Source organism: Setaria viridis, chromosome 2 (genome assembly GCF_005286985.2).
Source record: "Setaria viridis chromosome 2, Setaria_viridis_v4.0, whole genome shotgun sequence".
Classification (NCBI taxonomy): domain Eukaryota; kingdom Viridiplantae; phylum Streptophyta; class Magnoliopsida; order Poales; family Poaceae; genus Setaria; species Setaria viridis.
This window is the reverse complement of record NC_048264.2, coordinates 41,899,131-41,919,385: the sequence shown is the minus strand read 5'-3', so window position 1 is coordinate 41,919,385 and position 20,255 is coordinate 41,899,131. Positions and strand designations below refer to the sequence as shown.

Here is a 20,255-nt window from a genome sequence, read left to right as displayed (position 1 = left end):
TACAGTACGCTAGACCTTTCTTTCTTTGCCTTGGCGTGAGTGGAGATATTTTGCTTAGGTACCGCGAGACACATGGATGGGTTCCACTAAATAGCTTGAATGAGTAAAGAGAAAAATAAAGGTAGTAGCATATTACGTTAATACTTTTGTTCAAAAAAAATGCTACGTTAATACTCCATACCGAGTGGCACGTCGTCTATGTTTCACACAACGGTAAAGTATTTTAGGACATGCATAAGAAGTATAGCTATTGGGTTATACTTAGGATTTTGGAAGACATAGAAAAGTGTCAATAGCGAGAGCAGATAAGATCGTAACAAGAGATGAGGAGAAATGTCTCTTATGCTTCTTTCGACGATGGCATGTGTGGAGATATGTTGTTTAGGTAATGTACGCAGTGGTCGGTAAAAAAATTAAAACTATGAGAGTGTACATTAACATTTTATGGTTCCAAGCCACATTTAATTATCCATCTAGTTCGACGAATATAGCAATTAAAGTTTTTACACATAAAGGTGGCATGTCATCTTGCCAAGAGGTATCGGTTGCATTAGATTCTCCGCTAGATAATTGGTTATATACAGCACTAAATTCATATTGGCTCTTTATATCTCCACTAGATACTCTTACCCAACAAGGTTCGACCAAGTGGGTGGATAGGGGGCTTAAGCCCCCTTTTCTTCCCCGTCCCCAGGAGCTCGAGATGAGAAAGCAGGGCAAGAGAGAGGAAAGAGGCTACAAGACAAGTAACGCAAAGTGTGGACAAAATCAATGCCAAACTTCGCATGAGATACGCGAACAAGTGTACTGACAGAGGTAATCATGTTTGTCACAAAGCAAATAACAGCTATGTTTAGGTGTGGAAAATTTTGATCAAGAACCAAAAAATCCCAAAGAGTACGGGCAATAAAGTCATTTCTCTCTATAATTATCTTAGCAACAAACCAAATTTCATCGTATACTCAAATATCCAGGTCATGATATTGTAGAGAAACTAATTGTTAAATTTTTACAGTGATGTTTAATTGCCTATAATCAAGTTAACCTGATAATCTATAGGTCTACTCCGACTCCAACAAGGCGGATGTTATTTTGGTTATTTTTTTTACTATCAAATACAAGAAGTAATACCTTTTTGTTTTGCCGGGTAGTAACAATTCCTTATTAAATGCTCCAATTGATTGCTGCTAGCGCACCAAACTAAAATGACATTTGTCTAGATCAAATGTGGGGACGTGTATGCAAACATTAACCATGCATTCAGATAGTTAATTGCGGCGGAAATGGTCTGCGGTGGTTGTTTTCAACGATATATCGATATATAGAGTATTTTCGAGGCCTTGTTTGGGAATAGAATAAATTTTAAGCGAGAATCTCACAATCTAAATGATTTTTTATGTAGACCCCCACCTGCTCCTTCATCGCAATGCGATTTCCTAGTTTCTAGCGCACTCCTACTTCGCAAGGATAGGAACTACACAATAAATTGAAATCAAGCAAGTATGAAAACAAACCCCTTAAAATCAAGCAAGTATGAAAACAAACCCCTTGAAATCAAGGAACGATGAAAGTGGGTAAAAATGTCAGACCCATCCGCTAAAAAAACAGCTTCACTCCATCAACTCCACCTTTTTTAAGCTCAACTCCATCAACTCCAAGAAAATAGGGAGTTATGTATCTGTTTGGCTATCGGATACAAATCCAGCTCCAGTAATTGGAGAAACTAGTGGGAATAATCATTCTTGCCCTTGGGTGGTTTTTTTCCCGTGAACTACATTACCCGTGCCACTGGACACATTTCTACTATGCTTTATCTTATTTTTACCCATGGTAATTTGCATATTGGAGAATATAGACAACATTGTTCCAATAAAAATTTAAGATACCTAATAGGTGGCACCGAATGATATTATAAAATCAACCACACCAGCATTAACTATTTCCAAGCAAGAGAAAAGACGGTGGCCAACTCATCACGAAATACATCCATAGTTGGAGCATTGGCATCGGAAGTAGACCGGTCGGACGCCAATGGAGAAACTGCATATTTGTTATACCTTTCCGGGATAGTAGGTATGTAATTAGGATCACGATCAAACCGATCAAAGTTAATGTCTTCACCTCCATATTCACGGATATAATTGTGAAGGACCATAGTAGCCACAACAATCATGTTTTATTTGTACATGGGGTATGGTGGCATCTTGTAGAGAATTTTCCACTTCATTTTTAATAGTCCAAACAATCGCTCAATAACATTACAAATAGATGAACGAACACGATTGAAATAAGTTACAAATGATCGAAGTGTATGCGTCGGTCCAATCCATCATATCTCCCTGACCATGATATTCACATATATTTTCAACTATTTAGAACAATAGCAGTTGTTCAAATATCACAACAATCATGACACATTCCTACATGCATAGCAAACTATCAATATAGATGAACAGACATCAAGGATAATTTACATACCTCCTCTTCTTCATTCTTCTTGGCAGCCTTGGAGGCCTTTTTGCTCTGTCCTTAGCCTCGACGTCTTCCTGGCCGCTTCTTGCCACGGCCATGGCCGATACTTCCTTCGTTAGCACCAAGAATGGCATCATCCACGCTAGGGTCAGCCCTAGCCAGGGAGTGGCCGCCCCCAGCCTCGGCCCAAGCCGCAGCCGCCCCCGGTCAGGCCTCCAGCTAGGGGTTCTTCCAGGTCAGGCTCAGCCCCGCTAGGGGTGGCTGCCGTAGGCTAGGCCGTGGACGCTCCCGGCCAGGCAGCGCCCAGGGCTTCTTCCAGACCCGAGTGGCTCGCCGGCCAAGGGGCGCCCGCCCCTAGGAGTCAGCGGGTGGAGCGGACTTTGGCCAGTGGAGGTAGCGGCACAGGCGGCGTTGGCGGCGATAACTCTTTGGGCGGCGTGGGCTTGGATCAATGTCGATTGGAGGATTACTCACCGATTTGCTAGGATTGGAGAGTTGAGGATCATCCTCGGCATCCATCTTGCCGATTTTTTGGGTGCCGGAGGAAGGGGAGAAGGCGGCGGTGGCGACAGAACAGAGGAGTTCGTGAGGGAGGGGAGGCGGCTGCGGCAGAAGAGAAACAAGCGCGCGGGGGGAGGAAAGCCTCGATCTTTTTATCCTCCGTGAAACGGTATGTGTAACCAGTGGTATTGGTGGGTAATTTTTACCCAACTCCAAGAGAAGGTTTGAAACTAGTATTTTCGGAGCACTCTTTGTGGTGGTCCATAAAAACTTTGGAGTTGGCCTCTGGATCCAAGATGAATCTGGAGCGGAGCTATAAAACTTGAAGCGGAGCAGTTCCAAACACGCCCTTTACACTTGCTACGATAGTCATGGCAGTATCTTTCTAGTATGATAGCAGCAGAACCATAGAAGTGGGGTTGGGGACCTGGGAGTACAAGTACCAGATACTCGTGGTCCCGGAACCGGAAAAACAACATGCCCGGTATTGAATGGAAGGATTACGGAGCGCACTGGGTGCGCTTGGTTGGTTGGTTGGCTGTCCCCCCTGCCCTGCCCTCGCCGTAGCCCGTAGCCCCGGTGCGCCCTCACTTGCAAGCAAGGCCTGCAATGATGCCGCATCCCCTCATGATCCTGACCCGGCTTTGCGGCACCTAATCATCCGATCAAGGCGGCAAAACCGTAGTGGCTGTTTTGCTCATTTGCCCACACGAGGCGCAGGCGCAGCGGCTCGTCGCGCTCGGCTCAGATTCTCCCGCCATCATGGCTCGTGGGACGGCCATTATCCATGATCCGCTGATCATTAAGCTAGCTACTTATAGTGGCGGCTCGGTTCGAATTCTCTGTTTGCTGAGGGCATTTTAAAACGGCCTAAAGGTAAGTGTGGTAGAGCTTGGAAATAAAGGGCTTTTGGAGCACTGAGTCCCGGGGAATGATCATGCCACCAACCGTCTGGCCATAATGCATGACTGGGGTAGGAGTTGACACTTGATGTGCAAATTGATTTGCCTGTTTGGATTTTCATTTTCGGAGGCTTGGACCACCTAAGTCCGTAAGGTAACCATATCCTTTGTGGGGGCGTTGCCAGGACCAATGCTCGGTTGAGGTTGCATATATCTGCAAGCAAGAGCTCTGCAGTCACCAACTCGATCACCATGCCATGATATACTCCAGCAGAGACATGCATGCTGCCTGCCTCGGCTCATCAGTATTCAGGTGTAGCCATCAACATGTATGAATCCAGCAGCTTCCAGGTTCCAAGTTCCAACTTCCAACAGGCACCTGGCCACCAGGGGGCAGGGGCCTCACCACTCACCAGGGTACCTGACCGGCTGACCCTCCTCTTTCCGGCGCCGACCCCTGCCTGCCTCGAGATCCGCAACAGAAGACCGCGGGTCACGCATCATGGCGTTGGCAACGGGGCCCCGCCTTTGGCTGAGAGTCTGAGACAGCGGCTAGGAGATCCGCGCTCGTGTGTTTCCCCGTCGGCGAGCAAGCCAATCGAAAGCCGCCTGAAGCCGCGAGTGCTCTGTGCCCTGCGCGCACCGGCAACGCACGCATGCTCATCACCACAGCACCACTACTACTCTCTGCTGCAATTCTGCCGAGGCGGCGTGACGAACTGAACCGAAGACCAGGCAGGGCAGGGCCCTGCACTGCATCACAGCACTAGTAGTTCTCATTCTCAAAAAGGCAAAGGAGCAGGAGTAGCGTGCAATTACCAGAACCAGTACCGAATCTGCCCCCCATGACCGGCGCTGCAACCTTAACGAAAGCAAAGCTGCAGGGGTAGTAGAATCATTACTTAAAACGCAAAGATAAAGCCCTGCTACTAATCACGGGCTCCGAACACCGTTAGCAACTTCTCGCTCTCTCCATGCTGCCGACCTGCAGTGCAGTGCAAAGCTCTGCCACACCCACGTTGCTCGCCCCTCGTCCGGCGTGCGACGCTTACTGGATACGCGTCTCGCGACGCCCACGAATCACACTCACTGCTCGTGGGCCCGACACCACACCACCCTGGGTATAGTACGGACGTACCCTATGGGCCTGTCACGCGACGGGGATGCGTACACGTACACAACGGCTCGACGTCATGCTGTCCTCGTACGCCTCCTCCTCCTGTACTCTCAAGGACGCCACGTTCTCCGCTTTGGATCTCCCAGCTGCCACAAATTACTCTGCGTCGGGACCCCGAACCGGTCACCGGTGAACGAGAAATTTGCAGGTTTGACATTCGGTTAGGTATAAAACAAGAGAGAGATAAAATTGTACTGCCACGCGCAGGGATTTCAGAGTCACTGCAGCCTGCAGCCGGGAGGTATGTTTTTTGGCCCCTCCCTTTCCTCCGTTCCGTTTGGCGGGCATGAAATCATAGGCACTACTAGTTGAAGTATTGAAGCTAGCGTCCCGGCCATTAATCGAGAGCTCGCGTGGTTGCTGCGTTGGAGATGAGCCGTGCGGCCGTGCTCCCCCGTCACGTTCTGTAATGAGAGCCGTGACTTTTCTTTGCATGGTACGTCGTCCCCTGCGGTGGCCCTGGAATTTTGCAGCGCGGCGCACGCACCACTTGGCTGGTACACCGCTGCGCCGCGTGCTGTAAGAATTGGCTAGCGGCAACGTGCAGAGGTGCGCAGGACGGCGCCTTGCCTGTCATCTAAATCTCAAGCTTTAATGAGCTTTTGTGTTAAGTAGAACTTCTGTTTGTTTTTAAGCTGCGGACAGGATCAGCTAAAGTCTTCTAGCTACTTGAATATAACAATTATTCCTTTAGATAGTCCATTCCAGTTAATTTCAACTAAACAACTAATGATTTAGCTAGGTGTATCCAAACAGGATCTTAATAGGGTGCGGTTTTTACCGAGTAAGTATGGTTCACGGGAGGACAATGCATCATTCGCAAGAATTATGGGAAAAGCGTTGAATTCCTGACAACATTCTAATAAATCTTCTCGGGAGAGAGTAATTGGCTACTACCTGAGATTTTCGGGTACTGTTTTATCAAAGGCAGTGGAATCATGGAGGCAATTCTTATTTACGCAACCAATGCGCACGCTATCCAAGCTCATAGAACTTTGCAAACAAAAAGCAGCCATTGCAAAGAAGAAGAAGAAGAAAGGATTAGTGATCTGAAGACACTAACCATAACCGTATAACCCCTCCCATTGACCAGAAATACAAAACATTACTTTTTGGGGAACTCAACTGTACAACAAAAGAATGCATTTGTAGAAACATTATATCTTGGGTCTTCCCATTGACCATGCCACACAATCACAAACAAAAGTCAGCCTGCCAAACAGAAGCTTCTCCCGCACTAAGATTTTTCTTCCTCCGGATATAGCCTCCATCATTTCTTTTCTTTCTCGCAACAAAACAAGATCAGCAACAGCCAAACCATTCCCTTTTTCAAAGAGCCAAAATGACTTTGTGCCAGCGCACTAACCTCCAGGGGTAGTTCCGTAACTTCTCATCCCCAACTGAAGTCTTCCAGCGGCAGCCGCAGCCGCTCGCATCCAACGGTTCGACCCGCGCCACCCCGACCCGCAGCGCCCGTCCATCAACTAGCCCGCCATTCCCCCCTGGATTCACCAAAACGCCACTGGCCACGCAGCGTAATTAGCGAGCGGGCGCGAGGGTATAGGCGTCATTTGGCTTGCTTTGTCCTAAACATTTTTTTCCACTGCCTAAGTAACGGATCAAGGGGGGCAGGACGCAGGAGGAAAAGGACACGGAGATATGGGGAGAGGAGGAGCGGAGCGGAGGTTTGAAATGTGAGGGAGAAGCAAAAGCCCACCCAGAAAAAACAATTTCGGTTTTGTTTTTGCGTGTTCCGTTTTCGATTTTGGGAGGAGCGGCGGTTCGGAGTGGGCGGCAGGCTCCGCTGTTCGTTCTTGCAGCGGGGGGCGGCAGAGGAGGGAGGGGCGTGCGGGGGAATTATCCTGTTCCTCCAGTGCTCGCGTCTTGATTCGTTTTCCTTTGATGATTTCTTGGCCACCTGCGTGTGCTGCTGCTCCTAGTACGCCAGCGATTTGATTCGTTCGGCAGGCTTTGCTTTGGTTTCGGGTTCTTTGGCCTTTCCTTTCGCCAAAGATTGCAGCTTTGGCAGCCGCAGCCTTTTTCTTCTTCGCCGATTCCAAGCTTGGCCCGGCTATTCCCCCCTTCAAAAATCGCGCAGAGTTAGGGTGTTCACCCCCCGTCACGTGGTGCGGGCTGCGCCGAAATTTTTCCTTGCCGCGTGCGATTGGTGCTGAGTCGAGGTTCAGAGCCTGAAATTTTGAGAGATTCCTGGAGGAATTTTGAGTCTGTGTGTGGGATTTGGGGTTTGGGGGGTTGCCACTTTTGAGCCCTTGGTGAGTTAGGGGGCTCTTGCCTCTGAAGTTATCGCTGTTTTGATGCGGAATGGGGAAATTTCTGGCCCCTGTGCAATTCGGCTGTTGGATTCTGTGTTTCGGTATCTGAACCTTGGTGTAAGTCACCGGTTTGGGCTGGTGGCTTGCTGATTTCCTGGTGGTGATGCTCTCTGCGGCCGCCGTGATGGCACCTGCCGCAGCCACACAGAAGAGCTCCCTTGAGGTCTTGCTCGAGACGATAAAGAAGCGCGATGAGCAGCCCAAGGATGCGCCTCCGGCATTGCCGGCCCGACCAACTTGCCGAGGCCGGCTGCCCACAACAAGACGACCCTCACTGCCGGCTGGGTTTAAGCTTGAGAATGGCATGGCAACAGTTGCTGCCATGGAAACAGCGCCGGTTGACAAGAAACCTGATGTTGAGAAAGAGATTGCTGGGCTGGAGACCAAGGAGGAAAAGCTGGTGAAAGGTCGCATATTCGGGACTAAGCGGAAGTTCACCAATGCAGAAGTGCTGGAGGAGTCTCCATATGTTGAGAAATTCAATGAGGAGAGGAAGGGTACGACAGTTTGTAAGGATGCCCCATCTGTTTCGTCAGCAATGGCGAAGATGAATGGGAATCCTGCATGCCCAGATGTCATGGATTATGTCCTCCAGAAGGTGAGAAGCTTTTTCATCCTGGAATTTGTAAGATTTAATTATTTTACTGTGATGCAAAAAGTGGAAGTAGGATGAGAGATTTCATTCAAGTAGGCTGGCTAATTGCTTTGACATGATGCAAAAGCTTGCTTAAGATTCAGAACAAGAAATGTTAAATCAAATTGTCGCTTACCCTTGTGTGCCTATATCCTGAGTTCATACACCCGTTTGCTTAAAGGTTGCTTTGATATGATATCTATGAATAAGACTTTTAGGTGAAGTCATAGATATTTTTGGATTACGATGAGCTTATTTGTTTGACATTTAGCAGTGATGCAGTTGTTGCATAATGTTTTTTCCTTGTGAGGGAAGTCAGACTTCATGCTTGTTTCGGCCAGAATACTTAGGCGTGTTACTGTGATCCTTAGACGTACGGATATTGGATGACTGTAATTCGTTTTGTAAACTTAGAAGTATGGACACTGGAAAACTTAGAATACACTGTTTCTCACAACAGTATAGGTCCCAAGGAACTAGTTCCCTTATATTGAAAGTGATGTTTTTATGTTTACATCTTGGTTGGAAAAACCACTCAAAATTGTAAGTTGTGGAAAATTATATTTCAGAAGCTACGAGTTTGGTGTTCTTCACCAAGTGCAAAGTGGGAACTCGGACAGATTCAATCAATATCTGGAGATGATGCTGAAATACTCCTGGCTAGTGGAAAAGTGAGTGTCTTATATTGGCATATTGCCATATTGGCTTAGTTATTGGAGGAAACTCATGTAAGATTCTTACTCAAGGTTTCTTTGCATAGGTTTTGACAATGTCACCAGAAAGACTCTTGCCGGCCAACCCTGATGTTCTTGATGGAGTGGATGATTTGATCCAGATGAGTTACTTGAATGAACCTTCAGTTCTTTACAATCTGCAGCTGCGATATTCTCGCGATCTTATCTATGTAAGCACTACACAAGAATCTCATTGTGCTATATATGCCCTATTGTATGTATCCTTACCTGTATTCTTTTGTGTAGACAAAAGCAGGACCTGTTTTGATTGCCGTTAATCCATTAAAAGAGGTTCCACTCTATGGAAAAGCTTCAATCATGCAGTACAAGCAAAAGACCAAGGACGACCCTCATGTGTATGCAGTTGCTGATTTGGCTTTTAATGAGATGCTACAGGGTAGGTGTTAAAGAGAATAAATTGTTTATACTGTTTTGCAAGAATTGTTGTCTAATGCAGCTTTTGATACACTGCAGATGGCATAAACCAATCAATAATAATAAGGTTAGTTTGCCCTATCTACTTCCTCTTTAAGCTCTGGGTTACCTAATTTCTAACATATTTGGCTGCTCCTTGTCATATTCAGTGGTGAAAGCGGAGCAGGAAAAACTGAGACAGCTAAAATTGCGATGCAATATTTGGCTGCTCTAGGGGGTGCTAGTGGGATGGAGTCTGAGGTTCTTCAGACCAATATTATTCTGGAAGCATTAGGGAATGCAAAAACATCACGAAACCATAACTCAAGTCGATTCGTGAGTTCACCTTCATGTATAATTGTTGTCCTACTGTTCTTCAGTTAACAAGTCTTGAGTAATTCTTATTGTGCCGTTATGATTTTGATGTAGGGCAAACTTATTGAAATACACTTTTCTGAAACTGGGAAGATGTGTGGTGCTAAAATTCAGACCTGTAAGCTTTCTCTACCATTTATTGTTTGGATGGCTAGTCACTACATCCTTGAACTTCCTGTTAACTTGTTTCCTTGGGCATGTATGTTCCTCAAACTGAATCTCATGGGGCAGTCCTGCTTGAAAAGGTACATTAATTTCATGCATGGCGAACAAATCCATATTTTATTGTTTCTGTAAGGTCTAATATGTTGTATCTTGCCCCTGCAGTCAAGGGTGGTTCAAAGGGCACAAGGAGAGAGATCTTACCATATTTTCTATCAACTGTGCTCTGGAGCTCCTCCCCTTCTCAAAAGTAATCATACAGTAACGTTTTATGGGTTTGTCTTTCAGTAGCAAAGTGTAAAATTGACTTTGTTCAGATCTCGTCTTTCTCACTTCCTAATTCCATTACATGCATATGCTGCTGCAGAAAAATTGTTTCTGAAAAGTGCCAATGACTACAATTACTTGAAGCAGAGTAATTGCTTGAGAATTGACGGTGTCGATGATTCTAAAAAGTTCACGGTGCTAGTGGTAATTATTGGAAAATTCAAATTCCCCAACCAGAGGTCTGCTAGTATCTTATTTTTATTCATCCTATTTCTTTTTTCATGTGCAGGATGCATTGGATACTCTTCAAATGTCTAAGGAAGACCAAATGAAATTGTTTTCTATGCTCGCAGCTGTCTTGTGGCTGGGAAATATATCATTCTCTGTCGCAGATACTGAAAACCATGTGGAAGTTGTTTCAAATGAAGGTACAATTTCCCCTCGTTTACATCCAATTGTTGCTTTTGGTATACCCACTAGAAAATGTCCCCAAAAAATGCACACGTATATACCAAATTGAAGTTATCCTTGTTCGTTTGTGTCAAAAGTTGGTGTAGGTGTCATTGAATAACCTTTTACTGTGTAATGTGTTCACAGGGTTGGCTACTGCTGCAAAGCTACTAGGCTGCACTGCCAATCAACTGGTGACTGCAATGTGCACTCGTAAAATCCGAGCTGGAAATGACAGTATTGTTAAAAAGCTGACATTGACTCAGGTATGTAATTATCTGGAAATGTTATCTGAATGGATTAATTGATCCGATCCCTTATAATTTTATTCAAATTTTTCTAGGCCATCGATGCAAGGGATGCACTAGCAAAGTCAATCTATGCACACTTATTTGACTGGATTGTTGAGCAAATTAACCATTCTCTTGGAACGGGGAGGCAACGTACATGGAGATCCATCAGTATTTTAGATATTTATGGGTTCGAGTGTTTCAATGTATGTAGTATTTTCATTTTGCTTCATACTGATTTTTTGGCAATTCCTCAGCCATAACATCTTTGAACTGTTGCAGAAGAATGGCTTTGAGCAGTTTTGTATAAATTACGCCAATGAGAGGCTGCAGCAACACTTCAACCGACATCTTTTCAAACTACAACAGGAGGTAAGCTTCTAACATTTTCTTGCAATATTTGTGTTAGCACCAAAGATACGAATAATTATAGATCCTATTCCACATGCCTTCTTTCTGTAAACCAATGACCCTGCAAACTTTAGTACATTGCTGTGCACTAAAGATGTAAATTACCCTGTAAACTTTGCTACTTGTGCTGTCAGATGCTTGTTTTGTCTTATGTAAGTTAGATATGAACGGTTCGATCCCATCTGATCTGAATATTATTTGTTTCGTGTTTTGTCTTTCAATTGGTTCTGTGCTTCCTTGGGCAGAAATCATGTGGATGTCAAAATTATTGCAACCTGTTACCAGGGTTCCGAATCCAATTGGCTGTCAACTGTGATCATTTACCAAACTTTCGAATCTATCATGTAAACCAACAAACTTTTGGTGTTATTTCACTGTAGTTTGAGGAAATGTTAGCGTTTAGTAATTATCAACGGAGAAAATGGATTCTAGGAAACACAAAGACCTAGAAAACCACATGACATGACTGCTTTCTGCACCAGCAAGGCCTGGGATCTATATTAGTTCCAGTTCTGTTAGAACTCTGGTTATGACTGCGAAAGGTCTGGTCCACTATGGACATGACTCGTTTGTTGTAGGATCTATGCAGCCTGCATTATCTTTCTTTTCATGAAATTGTAGAACTACTTCCCTTTTATTTTCATGTGTCTGTTCCTGGCTGCTGTATCCATTTGCTTGCAGCTTTAGTGCTTTACTCATTTTAATCTCTGTATCAGTATACTTATGTGCACCTGCTGATTTTGTTCTTTCCAGGAATACTTGGAAGATGGAATTGACTGGGCCCCTGTGGAATTTGTGGATAACACTGATTGCTTGTCTCTCTTTGAGAAGGTATGCAGTGTTGTTTCGTGCAGCCCCTTTTTACATGGGGACCATATATTTAGGGGGTGTTTGGATACACCCCCATAAATTTTAGTACCCGTCACATCGGATGTTTGGATACTAATTAGGAGTATTAAATATAGTCTAATTACAAAACTAATTACACAGATGGAGTCTAATTCGCGAGACGAATCTATTAAGCCTAATTAGTCCATGATTTGACAATGTGGTGCTACAGTAACCATTTGCTAATGATGGATTAATTAGGCTTAATAGATTCGTCTCGCGAATTAGTATAGGGGTTCTGCAGTTATTTTTATAATTAGCTCATGTTTAGTCCTCCTAATTAGCATCCGAACATCCGATGTGACCCCTCCTAAAGTTTAGTACCCCGCATCCAAACACCCCCTTACTGTCTCTATTGTGATTTAAACAAACTTTCGAGCCTGACATTGATATGCATATATTTTGTGATTGCTTACCTGACGCACGCTGAAGAAACAATGTCTGCATTTTGGTTCTTTGGCTGTTTGGTTTTGCTCAAATTAGCTTTCTAGTTCCAATACATTGAGTTTATTGCAATTGATAAACTTTTTTATCTGTTGCACTTTGCCTTTTCAACGATGTCCAAGTTACTAAAATGCCTGATTTTTGAGCTATTACAGCGGAAATGAGCGTCTCCCTATATAAAATGAGGGAAACAGAAGCTGTAATCATTAATATTTAAGTGGAAGTCTTAAGAAAATTGCGATCTTACCATATTATGACTGTAAGCTTTACTAGTTAACTATTAAGATTTGTATATGTACTATCTTATTTATACATCACCTTTTTGTTGCTTTGCAGAAACCTCTTGGGTTATTGTCATTATTGGATGAAGAGTCTACTTTCCCAAAGGCAACAGACCTTTCCTTTGCTAACAAGCTTAAGCAGCAGTTAAGTGGTAACTCTTGCTTCAAAGGTGAACAAGAAGGCGCTTTTAAGATTTGTCACTATGCGGGAGAGGTTGGTAAATCCGCACGTTGATATATATATGTTAGTTATTTATCGTCTCCAACATTGTTTAGCTCTGCAAGTTTGCTCCTTCAGTTATCAGTTTAACTCATTTGCTGTTGAAGTTCTATATACGCATCTCGATAACTGTCCTGATTGTTATTCCAGGTGGCATATGATACAGCTGGGTTCTTGGAGAAGAACAGAGATCCATTGCACTCTGAGTCAATCCAACTACTCTCATCATGTACATGTGAACTTCCAAAACATTTTGCCTCTGTCATGGTTGCTGATTCTCAGAATAAATCAAGTGTTTCATGGCATTCAGTAGTCGATACACAGAAACAAAGTGTTGCCACCAAATTTAAGGTACTGATTCTAATCATTTACTGTTTCATGCTATCAGATATTATTGTAGAAAATATCTCCAGATATATTTTAGCTGTATAATTTTGTAGTGCTTTTAGTTCTTTGTTCATAACTCCTCAACTTAGGTTCTTCTTGTTGTTTCTGTAAAGTTGCATTCCATTTAGCCATGATTATCTGTTGTGTATTCAGGTTCAACTGTTCAAGCTGATGCAGCAGTTGGAAAGCACAACTCCTCATTTTATCCGTTGCATTCAGCCAAATGGCAAACAACGCCCCAAGTTATTCGAGCATGATCTTGTCTTGCATCAGCTTAAATGCTGTGGAGTGCTTGAAGTCGTTCGAATATCAAGAACGGGTTATCCAACTAGGATGACTCACCAGCAATTTGCTGAAAGGTTACTGTTTGATACAATCTAACTTAACAAATAGACCTGTTTCTTTTGTTCGATGTTGTGTGCCACTTGACTTACACATCCTGTTATACAATATGCAGATATGGATTTCTTCTCCTGCGTTCTATTGCATCTCAAGATCCACTTAGTGTTTCAGTTGCTGTTTTGCAGCAATTGAACATTCCCCCTGAAATGTATCAAGTTGGCTACACAAAATTGTTTTTCCGTACAGGACAGGTACAATACAATGATTTTTCTAGCCTTTCTTTATTCTAGACTAGACCCTCAAGTAGCCTGCAAAAGCTTTATAATCTGGTCAACTTTACTTACAAATACTTGTGAGTTAATTTCATAAAACTGCAACTACTCGTGTCTAACTATCAAGGAACTACAATTTTTAGATCATTTTCACAGACCTACGATTACTTGTGCCCTTAGTTTCACAAACCAACAACATTTTGTATGGAGCCACACGATACCCACACGTGGGTTCACACGTGTGTGGGCCCGAATAAAATGTTATAGGTATGTGAAAGTGATTGCGGCATGGCGCAAGTAGTTGCAGTTCTGTGAAATTGATCCTAAAAATTGTAGTTTCATGATAGTTAGGTGTGAATAGTTGTAGTTTAGTGAAATTAACTTAAAGCCTTATATTTTGGTGAACTTGACATTGTGATTACAACTACTCTTATTCATGGATGTGGTTTGCTATTCTTGATTGTTCTGTAGGTTGCTGCACTGGAAAATGCTAAAAAACAGATGCTCCATGGAACCCTTTGTATTCAGAAACACTTCCGTGGGTTGCATTCTCGACAAGGTTATCAGGGACTAAAGAAAGGAGCAGTGACTTTGCAGTCATGTAATACACTTTATATGCATTTTTTTCATTCAAAGTATTCCTAAATTCTACCGTTTTGACCATCATGTGGAGATTTTGAAATTTAATGTAGTCTTTCTGTCTTAGTTATCAGCTGACAAATGCTGGTTCTTTTGTCGAACTCTCTTGACTTGCCAAACTGCAGTTATACGTGGTGAAAGAGCAAGAATACACTTTGATAATCTTGTCAATAGATGGAGGGCAGCTGTTCTCATACAGAAGTACACTAGGCGTCGACTCGCCGCTACCATGTTTAATGATCAACTGAAACATATCGTTCTTCTTCAGTCAGGTAATCCATGCGATAAAAGAGGGTCCATTATCATTATATTGCCCCAGATTAGTGTATCTATCTCATCAATTTTTTCTTATGTTTCTGCAGTGATGCGTGGGTGCCTAGCCAGGAGGAAATACAAGTGCTTGCAGAATGAAAGGGAGTCAAAGGCCAGTCGCAACAAAGTTCAAGGGGACATGAGGAAGAATGTTTCAGAGTCAAGGACGTGTCATGTGAGTTCTATGTCAAAGGATATCACAATATTATCGGTTCCAATCTCCTAATGCGCTGCATGTTGATCTTATCCAGTACTGAATGAGCAATACATAATCTGAAAGATTTGCTACTCATATTAGACAATCCTCATCTTGAGTTTGCATGAGCATGGTTGTTTACTATGTTGCTTAGTTAGCAGCACAGAGCTTCTGAAATTTCTGTTATTGTGATATCCAATTGTATTTTTAAAAACTTGAGAAGTTTTTTCCCGAACATAGAATTGGTTCAAGTGTCTAATGCATAGGTGTAAATGGCATAGTAGTTCCTAATATTGATATTAAATGGCAGGAAATGAATGGACATTATCCACAGCAGCCAGTCATCAAAGAACTTGAGGGTCGTATTTCAAAAACTGAGGCTGCATTGCGGGACAAAGAGGAAGAAAATGTAATGCTGAAACAACAATTGGAACAGTATGAGAGGAAATGGTCAGAGTATGAGGCTAAAATGAAATCTATGGAAGAGGCGTGGAAGAGACAGCTCTCTTCACTGCAGGTAGTTATCTATGTGGATCTTTTTCCTGTTTGCTTGTAGTTTAAGGGAATTGGAGCAACATTTTTTTGCAACATGAATTCATCTGTTGAAGGATGACAGTACTGCAAGATACCTTCTGATGGGACTACTGAGGAAAAATATTAAAGATTTTTTCCAATGATGTGTTAAACGAATTAAAGAACAATTGCTCAGATATTGAATTTTACAGTGCCTAGCTAGTGCAGGTGCCCGAATAGTTTAGTGTTATTTTGCATTATCCTTCAGAATTGATCCTTTGGATGTGATTGTATCTATTCCTTTCAGCTGAACCTTGTTGCTGCTAAAAAGAGCCTAGCTTCTGATGATGTGGCCGCACGAGCTGCTCGGACTGATTTCACTCCGGCACATGCTCAGTATGACTCTGAAGATACATTGTCCACTGGGACCCACACACCTGAAGTGATAGAGTCGAGACACCACAACCACCATACTGAAGCTAAAGTTTCAGCAGGAAACTCAGATAGGCGAGTAAATGCTGTAAACCACCTAGCAAAGGAGTTCGAAGACAGGCGGCAGGTGTTCGAAGATGACGCAGGCTTCCTTGTTGCAGTCAAGTCCGGTCAGGTTGGTTCAAATATGAATCCAGATGAGGAACTCCGGAAGCTCAAGGACCGTTTTGCTACATGGAAGAAAGATTACAAATCTCGGTTGAAGGAGACGAAGGTAAATCTTCAGAAGGTTAGCACTCATGATGAGAAATCCCGGAAAAGATGGTGGGGAAAGAAGAGCTCAAAGTGAACGTGCAAGATAATCCCAGACTGTACCCCACATTTTGCTGCCATTGGGTCAAGGAGAGTGACCTAGAACGACAGGGCAGGCGAGAAGAAATACTCCTGGTTCTTCTCTTCATCTCAATCCTGCTGAGATGATGATGAGCTCCATCGTCGGTGGCGGTGCTGTTACTCATCCGGTTTTGCGAGTGTCAAAGGGATCATACAGCATCTGTAGGGATCATACAGCATCTGTAGGTGAAGCAAGAGTTCTGTACATGTATATTAGTCCTCACTCCTCAGTTGCCCGTGTATGTATGTCATCGTGTATGTAGAGTGATAAACCAGAGATATGGAAGGGTAATTAGTACAGATTATCCACCATGAGCAAATAGAGATGCGACACCAGCACTGTAAGATGTGTACAGTAAGAAAATGTTCAAATGTGTAACGCATTTACTCTGTTCTTCTTCCCTTTGGTGCCTGCTTACTCTGAAAGTTTATGCTCTGCTGTGGTACCAGACTATGAAAAGCCGTGTTGCTGTTGCTTTCGCTGTGAGTGTAATTGTTAGTGGAGGTGTCGCAATTGGTCGTTGTAGTTGTTTGATGGAGTGGTCCTAGTGGTCGTTGTAGTTAATGTTTGTCGTTGTTAACTCCTTTTGGGGTTGTTGTTTGCCAGTCCGGACCTTCTTCTTTATCAATATAATCGACTCCTGCTCGGTTCGTTTCAAAAGCTTATGAATAACTAACTGATGCTGCCAGGCGTCTTTTCTGAAAACTTTGCTTCCATTGCGTGACATTCTGCACTGCCATTTCAGTTCTTCATCACTCCACACTTGAATCCTGAGTTTGGATATGTGTCTATCTGATTAGCAGTGCTCTGAATTCTACACGGTTTCTGAGAAGCTTGTGTATGTCAAAACCTCAAAACATGAACTGAAATGCAAAGAGGCAGCTACATGTATAGATCGTAAATCAGCAGTTCAGCACATCATCTGTTTCAGGAGCACACAAGCCACAACTGACAGAGAGCATAATGCACATTCCTGAATCCTGAGAACAAGGTATTTGCATTAATTGGTGGTACAAAAGTAACGAGTAGTCTACAATGGTGGCAGGCACGAAGCAGCCGTCTAGCTTCTTAAGACCCGGGCGCGAACTTGGTGGCGTAGACCCAGGCGTTGTTTGCGACGGGGTCGTCGAGGTGGTCGAGCAGGTTCTCGAGGGGCCCCTTGCCGGTGACGATGGCCTGCACGAAGAATCCGAACATGGAGAACATGGCGAGGCGTCCGTTCTTGATCTCCTTGACCTTGAGCTCGGCGAAGGTGACGGGGTCGTCGGCGAGGCCGAGCGGGTCGAAGTACTGGCCGCCCGGGTAGAGGTTGTTGCCCTCGCCGACGCCGTCGAGGCCGTTGATGCGGAAGCCCTCGACGAGGCCCATGAGGATGACCTGGAAGCCCAGCACGGCGAGGATGCTCTGCGCGTGCACCAGGTTGGGGTTGCCCAGGTAGTCCAGCCCGCCCTCGGAGAAGATCTGCGCGCCGGCCTTGAACCACACGGGCTCCTTGAAGTCCACGCGCACCCACTTCTCGAGCACCTCGGGCGTGATGCAGCCCAGCGCGCCCAGCATCGCCCACCGCCCGTGGATCACCTCCAGCGCCCTGTTGCGGGCGAACGCCTCCGGGTCGGCGGAGAGCCCCGCCGTGTCCCAGCCGTAGTCGCCGGGGAACTCGCCGGTGAGGTAGGAGGGAGTCTGCGCGGAGAAGGGGCCCAGGTACTTGACGCGGTCCGGGCCGTACCACAGGTCGTTGCTCTGCAAACAACAAGGACTTGTTCGTCAGCACCTAAGCAAGCTGGACTGATGCTGTAGGCGGGTGGTTTTGGCACCAAAGGGGTACGTACCATGGTGATCCGGCCGCTGGCGGCTGCGGCGACGTCGCGGAGGGGGCTGGCATTGGCGGCGGCGCGGCCCTGGCCGAGGAACAGCGTCTTGGCGGCGAGGACGCGGGAGGTGGCGGCGGCCATGATCGATGCCATCCCTCGTAGCTTGCTGCTCTGCTGCGGCGGCACTGCACTGCGGGGGTGTCAAGGCTAGGAGAGGGGTTGCGTGGACGTATTTGTAGCACAAAGTGTTTTTGTTGCCGGGGAGACGCGAGATGGAGGGGGAAGGCGATTGGAGCGGCGGATGTGAGGTGGAGATTTCTGGATTTGGCTCCGGCCAATCGGCGCGCGGGGCTGGATTCTGGAGGTGCGCCGGTGCCAGCTCGGATGGCTCGTGGCTCCCCCTCCTCCTGTCGCCTATCGGGGCCACTAGCTGGCCATAGTTCGTCGCTATCCGTTCGTAGCGAACGAAAGCCTCCAGGTACTGTTCATCTTTCTTTTCTAGTCCTCCTTTCCTTTCTCTTTCTTTTCCTCCCTTTTCTTCCACCTATCAGCGAGCTCGGTCTTTCCACCCATCGGCGAGCTCGGTCTCATGCTGCCGCGACCGCCGCCCCACGGCGCTGCCACCGGCGCCGCGGCCGTCCGCCGCGCTCCCGCCGACCACTGCCACGTGCCACCTCCCACGGCCGGCGGCGACCTTGCCACCCACCAACCGCCCGCGCCTCCTCCACCCGACCTTTTTGAATCACTCCGGCGTCCTTGTCCCCACCACCAGCACAGGCCACCGGTCGTCCTACCCCGCCTTGGCTGGCGGCGCCCTCGTCGTTCGGCCTCGCCGTCCGGCAACCCGCCACCACCGCCGGCCGCCGCAGTCCCAGGCCCTCCTTCTCAGGTCGCCGGCTATGGATCCACCCAGCAACCTCCCAACTGTAACCCCTAGCCCGAACGGCAGCCCGACTCCGGCAATCTCCCATGACAAGGACGATATTCGCTGCTACCTGGTAGCAGCGCGTGCACGTCGTCCAAGGGGGTGATTGAATACTGCAGATAAAGTTAAAGTTTAACTCGTGTCATATCGAATATTTTGAGATTAATTAGGAGGACTAAATGTAGATTAATTATAAAATTAATTACAAAAATGGAAGCTAAACGGCGAAGACGAATCTATTAAACCTAATTAATTCATCATTAGCAAATGGTTACTGTAGCAGCACGTTATCAAATCATGGATTAATTAGACTTAATAAATTCGTCTAGCCGTTTAACCTCCATCTGTGCAATGAATTTTGTAAATAATCTATATTTAATACTCCTAATTAGTATCTAAACATTCGATGTGACAGGGACTAAAGTTTAGCCCAGGGATCCAAACACCGCCTAAGGATTTTGTCCTCCTATCCTGCTGCGCCATTGGGGTCCACACTCCGGGAGCTCCTAATCTCCTATATCACTTATGGAAACTTATGGAAGCTAGTTAACTTTCGTAGCTGCCCATTAAGCCCAAATAGAAATCTAAATCAATATTTCAATACCCCAAATTCAACAATTTCTGAAAATTAAACCAACATTTACAAATAATAGATTCAACATTTTTTTCAAATATAGTTCAACATTTTGCAAAAGAAATACTATATTCAACATTTTAAATACTGTGTTTCAACATTTATACAAACCAACATCAAACATTTTTTATAATTTTTTGGTTCTTCCCCGGCGACGGCACACGCAGCTCAGGGGCGTGGGCCTCGCGACGCGCGGCAGCAGCGTGCCAGGCCGCGGGCGGTGGCCGTGCAGACCCCTAAGCGATAGGCGCGCGGCAGCGCCGGGGACCTCGCGTCGGTGGCCGCGCGTGGGACGGCGAGCTGCGGCACACAAGTGGCGGTGGAGACTAGGGTTGAGATCCTATAGACAAGACTTGTCGCATGATCTCAAACACTAGACATGACTAACTAAAAAACTATCGGAAGCTAGGTAGGAATCCCTCCACACTCCAACAGTGTTGGGT

At 45.4% G+C, this 20,255-nt stretch overlaps 2 protein-coding genes across 2 annotated transcripts; one reads left to right on the top strand and one right to left on the bottom strand.

Moving 5' to 3' along the window:
* The first annotated feature begins 6,679 nt into the window (after positions 1-6,679).
* Positions 6,680-16,842, top strand: LOC117846276 (myosin-3). Its single transcript, XM_034727414.2, has 24 exons — positions 6,680-7,983; positions 8,589-8,690; positions 8,780-8,923; positions 9,000-9,150; positions 9,228-9,255; positions 9,338-9,503; positions 9,597-9,660; positions 9,774-9,787; positions 9,870-9,954; positions 10,072-10,175; positions 10,261-10,399; positions 10,569-10,687; positions 10,765-10,917; positions 10,994-11,083; positions 11,876-11,953; positions 12,791-12,949; positions 13,106-13,306; positions 13,496-13,701; positions 13,800-13,935; positions 14,428-14,557; positions 14,721-14,867; positions 14,958-15,082; positions 15,414-15,620; positions 15,924-16,842. The coding sequence occupies exons 1-24, from the start codon at positions 7,489-7,491 to the stop codon at positions 16,395-16,397; spliced, it is 3,717 nt and encodes a 1,238-aa protein (XP_034583305.1). The 5' UTR covers positions 6,680-7,488; the 3' UTR covers positions 16,398-16,842.
* Positions 16,843-17,416: 574 nt separating this feature from the next.
* On the bottom strand, positions 17,417-18,473 carry LOC117846277 (chlorophyll a-b binding protein of LHCII type III, chloroplastic). The gene is made up of 2 exons (XM_034727415.2): positions 18,272-18,473; positions 17,417-18,182 (listed from the first exon to the last, which is right to left on the bottom strand). The coding sequence occupies exons 1-2, from the start codon at positions 18,404-18,406 to the stop codon at positions 17,511-17,513; spliced, it is 807 nt and encodes a 268-aa protein (XP_034583306.1). The 5' UTR covers positions 18,407-18,473; the 3' UTR covers positions 17,417-17,510.
* Positions 18,474-20,255: the final 1,782 nt, after the last annotated feature.